At 56.4% G+C, this 14,110-nt stretch overlaps 1 protein-coding gene across 3 annotated transcripts in view; it reads left to right on the top strand.

The window, feature by feature from the left end:
• Positions 1 to 14,110, top strand: part of GRAMD1B (GRAM domain containing 1B) — a 178,336-nt gene that overhangs the window by 126,938 nt on the left and 37,288 nt on the right. The window contains exons 3-5 of one of the 3 annotated variants that reach the window (XM_032640373.1): positions 4,109 to 4,319; positions 11,230 to 11,250; positions 11,757 to 11,851. In XM_032640373.1, the coding sequence (XP_032496264.1) occupies positions 4,109 to 4,319; positions 11,230 to 11,250; positions 11,757 to 11,851 (327 nt within the window). Of the gene's footprint in view, positions 1 to 4,108; positions 4,320 to 11,229; positions 11,251 to 11,756; positions 11,852 to 14,110 lie in introns of those variants that run through there. The other 2 variants (XM_032640372.1, XM_032640375.1) reach the window with 2 other exon arrangements.

The following is a 14,110-nucleotide window of genomic DNA, read 5'->3' as shown; positions in this document are numbered from 1 at the left end:
GACTGATAAAACGTGCAAGAGGGACGGAGCGTGGCAGGGGATCCGTGAATAGGCCTTGATTGATGGCGGAGGCCGAGTGTGTCCTGGGAGAAGTAGCCAAGCCGGAGCTTTCAAAGGCAGCTTGGAGTTGACAGTTGGGGAACTTCTGTATCACAGTTTGGAGTTCAGATTTTATTCCAGGGAGATAGAAAAGCATAGAGAGCTTTAACCAGGGGCAGAGGAGGGCCAAAAATGACCCATTTACTTTTTGTGGGAAGTTCATTTTGACAGTGAAATAGAGAATGGATTGAAGGCTAGAGGCCGAAAGTTGATTCCTTCTTTCTTTCCATCCGTTCAACTCCCCATCAATCCTGTTCCTCTATCCTCCTGTCTCGTCACCCAGCAAACAGACATTACTGAGCGCTTGGTTCTGGGAACAAGCTCTATAATCAGATAGGCCTACGTTTGATTAGGCCTCTCCAGCCACTTACCCATGTGTGTGACTCTGGGCAAACTACTTAATCTGTCAGTCGTTCAGTTTAGCACCTGAAAAACAGGACTGGTAATATCCATTAATACTTCACAGGTTGGTTGGGAAGATTAAATGAGGGAATGCCTTAATAAATGCTTGCCACTGTGCCAGGAATTCATAAGCACGGCTAAACTTTTAGCTATTTGTATTAATATTAGCAGGTTGGAGGTGCAGATTTGGGAGCTGTCGTGATCCTGGGGGTTGTTAAAGCCGTGGGTGTGCACTAGAATGAGACTCGCTTCAGGCGTTAGTTGAGCTCATACTACTTACAGAGCGTCCCGTCGAGCAGGGAGGAGGCTCAGAGGTGTGCGCCCAGGAGCGTGAAGGCCTTCACTTTAACACCAGTGAAGTGTTAAACACCAAAGTGTTAAATGCTTTGGTCAGTTCACTGGTGGAGATTTACAGAAGCTTTTTGGAGAAGGTGGGGTTTGAAATGGGTCTTAAAGGATGAACAGGACTCCACTGGGTACATACGAAGGGAGAGAGCGCTTCACGCACAAGTGGTGAGCCGTTGGGGAGGTAGGGGGCAGGGGAAGAAGAATGTGTATTAAGAAAACCAGGGGAAGATAAGTAGGACGAGAAGATGGGCACCCTATGAGCGAGTACAAGGAGAAAGTATTGAGATCTAGGGAAGCGTCAAATTATTTTCAGTAGAGAGCTTTGAATTCTATTCTGAGGATTTTGGACTTTAATAGGAACGCTAGTAGGGGGCAGAAAGATAGTATCAGGCTTTTATTTAGAAAGATTCAAGGACAAAGGTGTGAATGGGCACAAAGAGGAAAGGAGAGGAGAAAACTACTTAGAAGGTTATTAGAAAAGTCTAGGCCGGAGGCGTTGAGAGCTTGAACTCGAGCCCTGGGGGTGGAAGGGAAGGATGGGTTATGGGAGCTTTAGGGAAATGGAATTGATGGGATTCAGTGGCTCACTTTTTGTGGGGTGAGATGCAAGAGATGGGCTTGCAGCTTGAGAGACTAGGAAATGAGGATGCCATGGAGATTGGGCAGTAGTGGGAGGCGGCTTGGGAGGAAAGACGGCAAACTCAGTTTGGAGCATCTGAGGTGCTTGTGAGACATGTTTGGAGGAAATGTCACGGTGGCAACAGGTTGCTGGGCTGAAGCTAACAGGACCAGAAGCAGGTAGAGGAGTCCTCTGCTTCCAGGCATAGTTGAAGTCATGGAAAACAGGAAATGGCTCAGGTGGTGAAGGGCCCACCTTTGGGGAAGGACTAAATTTCAGGTGGAGGTACAAGGGAGGAGCCAGCTACTGAGACAGCAAGAGGAATAGAAGAGAGAGGTGTGCGTCATCAGGGAGAAGGGGAGAGATTTTCAAGAGCAACACAAATCTACAGCCTTATAGGCACAGAGAGGAAAATGGCACGTGATGGTATAAGTTGTCTGTTGACTGAAGTGTTGAAAGCAGAGTTTTTGGTACCTGTCGGGTGGCACATGGAGGGTCAGCTGATGTGGGGTCCCTAGGCGAGGAGAACATCTCCTAGACACGTCGACCACGAGCGCCGGAGATTCATGCGGTTTGGGGTAGTTGGGGTGAGTTTCCTCCCGGTTGGGATTTTTTGCCTACCCTTTGCTCGAATCTTTCCTCAACAGGCAGTTTTCTCAGGGATTCAGAGTTTGAGGAAGGAGAAAGGGAGCTCCTTTCTATTCCTGGGTCTGGAATCACCATGTGAGGATGTCCCTTATCTCCGGAAAAGACAGGAGCCCAGCTGTGCGTTCGCGTGTCCGAGACAGGCGTGCACTTGGTGTCATCCACACCCTTGCTCTCGCTTCTCTGAGCAAACTAGTTGAGGTGAGGCGCAGAGGTCCTGGCTGTTCTTCCAGTGAAACAGTGCCAGGAGACGGTTTCAGCCCTGGAGGGTTTGGCCGTGGGTTGCGATTGGCCCGAGAGACGGGGCGGGGCTGCCCCCAGAGAGGCGAGCGCCTGGTTCTGCTCCTCGGACGTCCCGAGGCCCCCAGCCCCCAGCCCCCACCCCCGGACGGGGCCCAGCTCTTCCAACCGAGGGAGAAGAACGTAATTTCCTTTGTCCGGGGTTTGTCTGGAGATGGTAGTGGATGAGTTCAGAAGTCGGAGAGGATGAGGATGTTGGCGGTGGGGTGAGAACTTGAAGAGCCGCTTTCTAAATCACAGTTGTTGTTGGTATTATAACCGAGTTTCCAAATTCAAATTCTGTTTGGGGATAAAGCAAAACATTCGGCCTTAGTGTCCCCATACGCCCTCTGGTCACATTTGGCTTCCTTTACTCTGGTCTCCTTTTGTTTCTTCTCTCCATCCGTTTCCTTCCAAAAGTCAGAGCCCTGCCCTCGCTCCACTGCTGCCCTCCTCCCGCACTTGCTGGTTTGGGCCTTTGGGCTTCCTTCCTTTTCTCTCTGCCAGGGATCCCCAGGTGGAAGGTTCTGCTGAAAGGGGCATGGTTTTCATTGCAGATGGGTCCAGTGGGACATCTGAGGTTGCAGCTGGATCTTCATGCAAATGGCAGTGTTCCCCGCCCTGCACTCCACTGGCTGAGGGAAGGTGGGGATGCAGCTTCCCAGGGTGCTTCCTGGGGCCCTGACAGCCTCGCATCCATCCGGCTGTGCCCAGAGCCCCGAGCCTGCCCTGACTGCCCTGTGCCAGGCCTTGGGCTTTTCACCCCCTCCCCTCGTGCTGCTTTGGCTTTCCAGTCTCACGTGGGCTTTCCTTCCCGTTTCCCGTCTCTTTCCTCCATAACCTTTCCTTCCCCTGTCTCTTTCCTTCCTCCATTCTCTCAGAGCAAAGCAAACACCTGTTAGAACTTAACTGCACTTAATTTTCCTCTCCTCTTCCTTTCTTCATCTCCTCTAGTCCATTAAGAACACAAGCTAAATATTTACACAGTTTTATAAGCCTTGACGTGAGGGGATTTGGTACGGTGAGATGTACAAGGTACCTTTTGCAAGTGAATTCTAAGCCCTCTGTGAGCAGAGGACACTTGATTCTCTTTGCCATGCACTGGTCTTCATTTTAAAGATAGGAATTATGGCACTTGTCATTACTACCTTGGTGGAATGATGGAAGGACCCAGTGAAATAATATGTTGTGAATGCTTTGGAAAGTGGGATCATTTTTGTTATTTCTATGGGCAGGTATCTCCAAAACCAAATGTAGAAGCTGGATTTTGCAGCATGGATAAAATGAGATGATAGTACTGATCTCACCTCTGATGAGCCTTTCAGATCTTAAATTCCGTGTTCCCTAGACAGTTCTTGGCATGTAATGGGGGAGGGGCGGGGGTGTCCTGACAGTATCTGATGGATGATGGATGGACAGACAGATGGTCGGATGGATGGCTGGGTGAAAGAATCTCTCCATGTCTGATTGCCCTGCTTACCCCTTCCTCTTGCTATTTCCATTTCATGTGGACACCACCGCCCCCTCCTGGCCAGCAGCAGTATTATGGTGCAGCAAGTCATAGCTGGGCCCTTTGCTCCCTATTTCTCCCCAGCCCCGAACCCTGGCTCCCTGAGCTGGCTCGTTGGGACCCGTCTTCGGCCTTCAGTCACCGACTGCTTGTCTCTCCTCCCCCTCCCTCTCCACCCCGCCCCTTCTCTCTGTCTGCCCCTGCAGCACTGCCAGTAACTCCAACCGCAGCACGCCGGCCTGCTCCCCCATCCTCCGGAAGCGGTCTCGCTCGCCACCCCCTCAGAACCCGGACGGAGACAGCATGGTGGAGAAGGGCTCAGACCACTCCTCGGACAAGTCCCCGTCCACGCCGGAGCAGGGCGTGCAGCGCAGCTGCCCCTCGCAGTCCGGCCGCAGCGGTGGCAAGAACTCCAAGGTGAGCCAGACCCCGCCGGGGACTCTGTCCTTGCCCATTGGCTGGCTGCAGGGAAGCTGGCATTGGGGGGAGAGTGAGGCAGAGAACCCCGTCATCCAGGGACCTGACGTGATTGGCCAGCCCCTAGTGTCCCAGAGATAGCCTTGATTCAGTGAGGTGAGGCGGGGCCGTCAGGGGAGAGAGACCCTAGTTAAATTTTACCATCTCAGCTAAGTACTCCGAGAGGGCCCCGGGAGCTGGAAAAATGACTCCGCAATGACCGTTATCTCTCTTTAGGGGCTAGGGAGCCTCACGGGCCTTGAGACTTGGAGGAGAGGTGCTCTGGGGGTCAGGAGGGGTCATCTGTTTAGCCCTGCTACCTTTTCCAAATTTGGGGTGGAAGGGAAAATTATTTGGGACAACTGTAGTGCCAGGAAGGGAGTCCTCAGAGAAGGTTGCGGAATGCCGTTTTAACCTCCGCCCTGGCCATCACCCTGCCTGACCTTTGGTAATGACCTACTTGGTACTCATCTGGCCGAGAGGACGGTGACAGGGCTCTCCATCCCTCCCAAGTGTGTCAGAGTTGCCACCTGAGCCCCGGGCCTTTGCCTAAGGAGGGGCATAAAATAAGCCCTGGGTACCTGGCTACTTATGGTTCCCAGAGACTTTCTTCTCCCCCACCCCCTTAGTCCTTTGGGAAGCAGGAGATGTCTTTGCCTAGATGCTCCTTTAAAAGCTTCTCTTACCTGCTGGACTCACAGGGCCTGGGAAGGGGAGGGGACCCCGGGAGGCTCGGGAGCTGGCTTCCCACCTGAATTTGTCGTTTGATTTCTTGTTCTTCCTCTTCTCCCCCCCCCCCCCCGCCCCCATCTCCCAAATACCTTCTTTGCATGCATGGTCTTAGTCTCACAAGCGCCTCTCAAAAGTAAGCCATCTTTTGTCTCTGTCTTTGGTCTCCCCTCCGGTGTTGGATTGTCTGTAGTGCTCCGCACCCCTCCCTCTTCCCTCGCCCATCTTGGCCCATGCGTCTCGCTTGGCCCCTTTCCCAGAAGGGCCGGCCCCACTGCCCCTGGCAGGCTGGCTGAGGTCACTGAGCGGACCATTCCCACTGCACCCGGAGTCGGAGACCAGACCCGCCCCCCACCCCCGTGTCTCTGCCTGCGCCCCAAACACTGCCTCGGCTGGGCGTCTGTTCCCTACTTTCCTGGTGCCATCTAGAAGCAGAGTCCTGCTAGGGCTTAGTTTCATTCCTTTGGGGAAGGGAGCCCCCCCCGCCGTGATCTGGTGGGGCTGCAGGTCCTGATACCCTCTTGTACCTGCTCTGGTGGGCGATTTCTGATTCCCCAGGCGAGCTGATTGAGGGTCACGAATTCCCTTACACGAGTTCCCTGGTGCAGTAGAGCGACCCCAGGAGCTCGCCCTGGCCCGCTCCTTCCCTCCGCTTGCCCGCTGAGAGCTGCTCAGCCTGAGCGCCCCTTAATGCTTCCACCCACCATCCAGCCTGGGGCTCGTGGTGTTCTTAGGATCCTGGCTGGTGATCAGAGGAGAAGTCTTCTCTCACAGGGCGTGGCACCAGCCCCGGGAGGTCGTGGACGCTGAGAGTTGTCCCTGCTCAGGCCCTGCACAGATGCAACCAGGTCAGGGAGCCCGTGCCAGAGTCTGCCCAGGACCCCAGGATTTCAGAGGCCTGAGGAGAACTTGGAAGGAATGGAGGGTGAATAATAGGTGTTTTACAACGGTAGCGGGGCTCAGGAAATGATACCCACGGGGGAAGGGGGTGGCTACAACCTGAAGAAGAGAGAGCTGGGGGGTGACTTAATCATAGTCTCAAGCCTCTGTAAGGGTTTTGGGGAGGAGCAGGGTTCAACAGCTGTTCTGGTTACTGAGGGATGAGCGAGTGGCTACAGGGCTAATCGTACAGTCTGTGACCTTCAGGCTAAAAACTCAGCTCTGAGGATTTTAAACCACCAGCTGCTGGCTGTGGGCAGGGCAGGAGGAGCTCTGCCTGCCCCGAGGAGCCCCCCAGGAGTCCCCTGTGGGTTCGGGGGGCTCGGCAGGTGCAGGCCTTTTGGGGACGGGGTTTGGACATGACCTCCGTCAGCCCCTCCTGAGCCCCTCACGCCTCTGGCTGGGGAGAGGGCAGATGCGGCGGGACAGGGCATCCAGTTATTCCATGTCTCTGCCTCTGCCCACAGTGTTTACGCACTTTTCCATCCTAAGGTCAAGCTCTAAGCTTCCTCACCCTCTTACCCCTGTGCCTAGCAAGGCCCTCAGTGAGCAGAGCAATACTTATCTATGGTCTACAGCACGGAAGTCAGCACTTAACGGAGCGCCTCTTTTGGTCAGGTGATGGGTTGAGGGGAGTAGCCAATGGTGAGGATTTTTAAAAAACCCTAAATGGTAGGTCTTCCTTAAGAAAGGAGTATGAAGGCCAGGTTCCCAGCCCCAGGCAGCGTCTAGTCTGGGAAGGGAGATAAGAAACACAGATTATCCCGATTATTTGTGTCCAGATTATCCACAAACCTAACCTGACCTTCAGAACCACATGAGCAGTTGGGATGCTCGATGAAGTCGGAGGCGGGAGAGCTCACGTCGGAGGCGGGGAGCGGGTGCACGGAACCAGGCTGGAACTCCCAGTGGGATTGTGGAGGGGCAGAACGAGGCATCAGGAAGAGACCAAGAGCTGAGCGTGAGCCCAGAGTGCACCTCAGCGCCTTTGCTAAGGAGCTGAAGAGGGAGGTGACTGGTGGGGTCCAGGTTTTCTTTCCCCACGAAGAGCTTGGGTGAGGCGGTGCCTGAACCCATCAGCCACAGACTGAGGTCCCATCCTCTCCCCAGCCGTGACCATCGTCACCGACTGACAGCACAGCAGTTAACAAGGACTGACTTGTGGCGGGGAGGGCGGCCTGCCACCCCAGGCGGACGTGGGGGCAGCCGTGGTTGGTATGGGAAGTGTGCGTGCGGGACAGAGAAGACACACGAGGACCAGTGTAGGAATTAGGCACTGCGCGGTCAGGGCCCGGAGCAGGGAGCGAGGGAGAGCTGCAGGGGTAAGGTGAGCAGAGGGAGGGGAGTCTTGTGGTGGGGATACCCCTCCCCCGGTGGAGCCTTTTCTCAGGTTGACCGAATGCAACCACAGCAAGGGGTCTGGTGGCCAGAGCTACTGCCACTGTTCTCACAGCCAGGCCACCTTGCTCCCTGCATCCTGTGCGCTAGAGGAGGTGACCTCATATTTTTCAGGCCGGCTGGAGAGTGCCGCCACTTCTCCCTGAAGCCAGGCCTCGCTCACAGTGTCTGCCTGCCCTTCTCTTGCGCCCCCATTTCCTCGTGTGTTAGTACACTGGGGTTGGACAAGGTAGCTGGTGAGGCCCCGCTCCTGTGACTCTGCAGCTGTCCTGCTGAGGCGGGCCCTGCCCCGGCCAGCCCTTCCGAGAGCCCTGGGCTAGACGTCAAGGCCCAGGTCTATTCCAGGACCCCTTAGTTTGTGCCACCGCCCAGCTTCCGCTCTGTAGTGCTGGCTTGTGGCCGCCAGGGGGAGCCCGCAGCCGTTTGCTCTGCCAGCTCTGGAACCGGGCGCTGCGGTGCCGGTGCCGGTGCCGGTGCCGGGAGCCCAGGCAGGTCCTTGCTTGGCCCCCGCGTTGTGCCTCCCCGCGCTGGGTGTACGGTGTCGTGGGCTCTGTGGCTCTGGCACGCCTTTTCCCCTTTGACTCTCTCCCTGTTGTTCAATCCTAATTTTTGTGGTTTCCTTTCCAGTATGACAGACTTAACCTGATCAAAGTAAGAAATTGTTCTTTCCCCCCAACTCCTCTAACTAGCGCTCCTCCGTCCCTCCTCTGCGCACACCCCATCTTCCAGAGTCCCGGGCCTTTGCACTGGGGGGATGTGTAAGGAACTTGTTTCCAGGGGCCTTGGAGTCCCATAGGTGCTTGCTCCTCAGACCTCGGCGAGGAGTTTAGAAACCTGCTCAGCTCAGCCCTGTCCCAGCAGCTCTGCCTTTGGGCGGTTTTCCTGACTCCATCCTCCCGCTTTGCCCAAATCCACTTATCACCTGTCAGAAAGCCCTCGCCCCACTCCCTCGTTCTGTTCTTCCCTTGCCTCTGGCCCTCTCTGCACAGGAGGACATTTTCGAGAACCCACCAGGACAGAGACTTCACGAGTGCCACTGGACACCCCTCTCACCCTCCGGGGCCACCGCTCCCTGGCCTCCCTGCCCCGTGAGCTGGGCCCTTCCGGTCCAGCAGCTCCTCCAGGACTCAGTCCTGGAAAGCGGAGCCACGGAGATCAAACTGAGTTCAGGGAGACTCACACCCACATGGCTGTTCCCAGGGGCTGCCGTGGATTTGGCCGGAGGGCTGGACACCCTCAGTGGTGATGGGTAACAAGCTGCCCACAGAGCGCTGGATCGGGGCAGAGTCTCAGGCTGAGGGACAGAAGTCCTCGCTCTGTGTGTCTGACATTGCAGTACTTGTGAACACGTATTTACACAAGCAAGTAACACACACAAAGGTATCACACAGCTAGTCAGAGGTGGGCCCAGGTTCCCTGGTGCAGGCTCTTTGTCACCCTGAAGCTCTTTTTCCAAACAGATTCAGAAGGGCCGTGCATCTGTGCGGCAGTGCACGAAACTCTCCTTCTTCCATTCACTCGAGTTAGGAGGGGGAGCCTAAGTAAAGGATCAAATTCCTGCTGCCCCCTTTCCTCCGAGGGTCTCACGTGGAGGCCAGGACGGTGAGGTGAGCAGCTGGGGGCGGGTACAGAGAGTTTTCTCAGTCGTGAAGCAGGTGTCTGATGACCTGGCTTTGGTTTGATGAAACGCAGGCGAACTGCGGGTGCTTGAGGCCGGCAGCTTCTAGAGCGTGCTTTTCCACTATTGAGAGAGGTGTTTTCATGGATACCTGTACAGCCTCGTGCCCTGTGATCTCAGAATGAGGACCCAAGAATTAAGACGTTCTAAGGCGCAGGGTAGAGTCCGCTGCAGCCTCCTTGCCCCATCCACGCTCCTCCAGAAGGACTAGAGGCTAACTTTCAGTCCACGATTCCCATTCTCCCTCAGTGGTGGGATAGTTGGCTTTGAATATTTGGATTTGGCCCCTTACCTGCTAGGCCCTCTGGATTGGAGGAGAAGATGAGGCTGTGGTGGGAATATGTGACTTCCGGATGGGGCCGTGGTGACAGCCTTTGTTGGGAAACGACCAAGGAGAGCATCTTGCAGAGGAGGATGGAGCGCCTGCCTTGCCACCTGCCCCCTGGCCAGTGAGATAGGGTGTGAGGTTGAAACAAAGCCACTCAGAGGCAGCACCACCCACGCCTGTCCTTCGTCTGCTGACACGCTTCCCCTTCAGAGTGAAGGTGAAGGTCTCTACAGAGTTCTTCCTGATGGGAGAGCCAGCGAGGGGGGCGATCGCACGCCCAGGCCTTCGCCACTGCAGTCACCCTCACCCTCTCCAGACACCGCACAGCAGACCTCCTGAGACCACGCCTGCCTTCTTCCCTTAGGAGTAGGGACCCTGTAAGACCAGGTGGGCGGGATAAAGGTTGCTAAGTGTGCCCACGATCCACACCTCTGCGTATGCAGCCAGAGCTCGGAGAGCCTGCCGTTGGGTTCCAGGCCACCACAGCGAAGCAAACGTTACAATAAAGCAAGTCACGTGGATATTTTGATTTCCCAGAACACGTGAAAGTTATGTTTACACTGTGCTGTAGTCTGTCAAGTATACAATAGCGTTATGTCTAAAAAAAGCAGTGTACACTTAAATTATCATTAAAAATACAATTTTAAATTAACTGAAAAATAATGGATGCTCTTGGGAAAATGGTGTCGATAGACTTGCTTGACACCCTATTGCCACAAACCTTCGGTTTGTAAAAAATGCAGTGTCTATGAAGCGTAGTAAAACGAGGTGTGCCGATAGTTAAGATGTGGACCGGTAGGCAAAGCTTCCTTCTACCCAGTGATTCTCTTCCTGAATTATACACCCTTGGCAAGCATTTAAAACTGAAAGTACCCCAGCCCCAGTCTGCCCAGTCTAAACCTGTTGGGTCAGCCCCTGAAGAGATGGGGCAGGGGTGCGCGTGTGCGAGTGTGTGTGTGTGTCTGTCTGTCTCTATCTGCTTGTCTTTCTGTCTTCCAAGTGGGATGTGTATGTATAAAGGACTCCTGGCCAGTGAGATGGGAGATAGACTAGGCCATCCCTCCCCTTAGCCATCCCTCCTCTTTCCCTAAAAAACTTTGTTACCTTTGCTCAGGGCTGGGAATGGAGAGGACCTGAATTCTGGAGTCGGGACGGACCAGGGTTTGTTGGTATTGAATTTTAACCCCATGAAGTCGGGAAGGACCTTTAGCAATTATGTGCTTCAGCCTTCCCCCCAACACACAGCCCCCAACCACTCCTTGGCCACTGTCACTTACATGATCAGCCAGTTGGGCAGAAGGAGGAATTTACCGAGTTGGAGGGAAATTTCTAGACAGTCCCTTGACTCCCCGACACCAGAGGGTCCCACCCTGCCTTGCAGGGGGGCCGACTTGGGTGGACGGCTGTGTTGGTCTCTGTGGGTACTTTGCTTCTGATCAGGGCCCGTTGGGGACTGGGTCTCGGATGCCTGCAGTGCATCCCTCGCCCCCATCAGAAGAACCTTGTGATGGGGCCTGCTCCCTTCCGGCCGAGCTCTAGCTGGTGCTGCGCTGCCTGCCATCCCAGCCGCGGGGGCTTCCAGCATGGACCGCTCCCTGGGCCTCCTTTCGGGAGCTGTCTTGAGAAAGGAGGACCCCCACCCCGAGCAACAACACGGGGAGCCTTCAGCTGCCTTGGGGTTCCTCCTCCCCGCCCGCCCTCCGCTGTCTGTGTAACCTTCCCTCTGGAGCCAGGAATGCGCTGGCCGTTCCCACCGTGTCTCGCTGACTAACGTTGCTTCTCTTACTTTGTTTTTTCAGAAAAGCCAGAGCTGGTATAACGTAAGTATCCCTTTTCTCTGCTTGTTGGCTTCGTGCAAGGCGGGTGGGGGGTGGCCGTGCTCGGGGGATGGAGGCTTGGGGGGCACAGCGTGGCTTCCCTGTGGGCTCGGGCAAACTTAGGGGCCTAGCAAGGTGGGCTTTTCCCCTGACCAGACCCCCTCCCTCAAAAACCAGACACCATGGTTCTCTTCTGTAGCAGGACAGGACTGCTGGTGAGGGAGGGTTCGATTCCCGGAGACCAAGCAGGGATGGGCTGCCTCGTCCCCCCGCTAGAATCCCCGACAAGGGCCTTCCAGCCCTGACGGAGGAGACCGGGCTGGGGAGGCATTCCAAGGCCAGACGGAACTCTGGGACGGGACAGTCCTGGGGCCTAAACTTAGGGCCGAGGTTTCCTCCCCTTAACCGAGACATTTTGGGGGAAAAGCAGTCAGACAAGTTGCCCGTTTGTAGGGAGGCTCCGTCTCATGTAACGGAATGTGACTTCTGCCCCTGGGTCCTCTCGGTAGCCCCACGGGCACACTCCTCCCAGAACACATCCCCGGCTCTGGGGTCGTCCCTGCGGTGTCCAGACGGGCGCTCCTACGCGGAAGCCGATCGTGGAGTAAGCGGTCCCTGCAGAGGCCACATCCTCTGGGTCACAGAGCCGGGGCCACAGGGTTTTGAACTTTTCCCGTGAAGAGCAGCTGGCTGAAGTCTCAGCGGCCTGCCTGGTCGTGCGCCCACCCCTGCGGCTGCCCACGGCCCGGTCTCAGGTCACTGTCTTTCATCCCTGAGCTTGCTGTTGCCCGGGCTTGACCCTGATGGTCACGTGGATGCATCCTCCCCGCTCCCCTAACACCAGGCCCTGCGGCAGCAGGTCGCGTGGAGTTGAAGAAGGTGCCGGAGCGGGCGCCTGGGAGACGGGCGTTGAGGACGCTCTGGCGAGGGGGAGCGGCAGGAGGAGGGGGGAGGGGCTTGGGTTTAACGCAGGGACTTGGGCCGGAATCGCTGTGTGGAGGGTGCTTTCCCACAGGGCTCAGCGGTTCCCCACAGTCAAGCTCATGTCCGTCAGCCCCGTGGCTTCCCACCTCCTGCTGCTCAGGGGACCAAGCAGAGGTAGGGTTGATGGATCCCAGCCTTAGCCTCACCCAGCACAGGCAAAGCAGAGGTTGGTGGGCTGTGCTGGCAGGAGGGGAGTTGAGGGCTTAGGTGGCCTGTCGGTGGGAGAAGCCGGACTTCAGCCCCTCAGCCCCCCTCGGACCCACAGTGGCCTTCACCTGGGCTTGTGGCCTCCCCGTGGCTTAGAGCTGACATCCTGGAGGGGAGAGGAGCTCCTGTGTGGGAGGACGTAGAGGGGATGGAGAATGCTTTCCTGGGAGTGGGTGGGGCCTCCAGCATCCTTTCCGTCCCGAAATCTTCCACCCTCCCGAGGGGTACTGTAAAATCAGTGCCTCAAAGGGGAACAGGGAACACGTGGCTGCAGACCCAGGGGACAATTAAATCGACCAGATTTGGACGGGCAGATCCTCAGCCTTGCTGCCCGTCTCCACCCTCTCCCTCTTATCTACTCCTTTCTCTCCTTTCCTCTTTCCAGCAAGCTTTTCTGTTCCGTCTCACGTTTCCTTCCCTTGAATCCTTGCCTACCCTTTCCTCGCTGACTCCCCCGTTTTCTTTTCTCCACCTCCGTTTCCCGCTCTCCTTTCTAACTTTCCTTCTCCGGGCTGGCTTTCTCTCCCTCTCTGGTTCTAGCAGGTTTACTCCCCCCCCGCCCCCACCCCACTTTTCCCCTCCTTTCACTCCTAGTTTCTCCCTCAGCCCCACAGAGGAGAACTGGCGTCCGAGCCCTCAGCAGAGCAGCAGGCTAGAAATAGATGCTGCTGCTTGGCTGGACGGTGGTGGTAGGCCAGCTGCCACATGGGGCCAGAGGCCAGGCATTCTGATGGCAGATAAGTGACAGACAGAGGAGCCCGGCATGGCCGAGCGTTGCTTCCTGGTGGATTCCACCTGCAGCGGAGACGTGCTGGAACAGCCCGCCCTCACTCGCTCCGTAAATCTCCTTATACAGTCGTCCTCCAGAGCCCACCCGGTTCCCAGGCCTTTCCTGCCCTCACCCTCCATTAATCCTAGGCTGTCTCCCTTCACCCTCCACCCCTCACCCCAGATGGATTCCAGAGACACTGACTCTCCACCCAGCACAAATCATTAACTCACAGAGGCCAAGTGCACAAGGGGCTCTGCCAAGCAGCGTTCAGAGATCCCCTCCCGGCCTCCCGCTCTCACTGGGGCTTCTTCTGGAAGCTCAGCCATACCAGACATGGGGCCCATCCACAAATGTGTTCCTGCTGCCCTCCTGCTTCCCCTGCTCCCCGATTCAGGGTTGCCAGGTACACGTGGTCCCTTGTGTCTGCCACCCGGCCCCGGGGTGCTGCCGGACTTCCACTGTGGACATCCTGACTTGTGGGCGGAACAGGGAGCAGAATGGACCGGCGTGGGGGAGGGAGAGAGAAATGGCGGGTGGGCATTGGGAGGCAGCGGCAGAAGCTGAGCAGATGGGAGGGAAGCTGCGAGGCACAGGGGTCTCCAGCCGGCCTGAGCCACAGATGTCATGGGCTGTGTCTAGTGCATCTCGGCATTTTTTCTTTATGTGTTTTCACGTCCGGAGGGTCATCAGCTGCCACAGTGGGTAGAGCTCTAGAGAGGCCGGCTTCAAGCAACACCGGGACCCCCCCTCTTCCAAGTAAAACCCTGCTCTCGTCCTGAGGCTGATGCCCCAGCTCTGGGCTGGTGCACCCCTGGGTGTCTGGAGGAAGCAAGATGTGTGTTCGCACAAGTGGCACCCCCACGGGTGCCCACTCTGATGGCACCAGTGCACTTCTCCGTG

This window comes from Phocoena sinus, chromosome 8 (assembly GCF_008692025.1).
Source record: "Phocoena sinus isolate mPhoSin1 chromosome 8, mPhoSin1.pri, whole genome shotgun sequence".
NCBI lineage: Eukaryota > Metazoa > Chordata > Mammalia > Artiodactyla > Phocoenidae > Phocoena > Phocoena sinus.
Note: the sequence above shows the minus strand (reverse complement) of the source record. Positions and strands in the feature narration are given on the sequence as shown.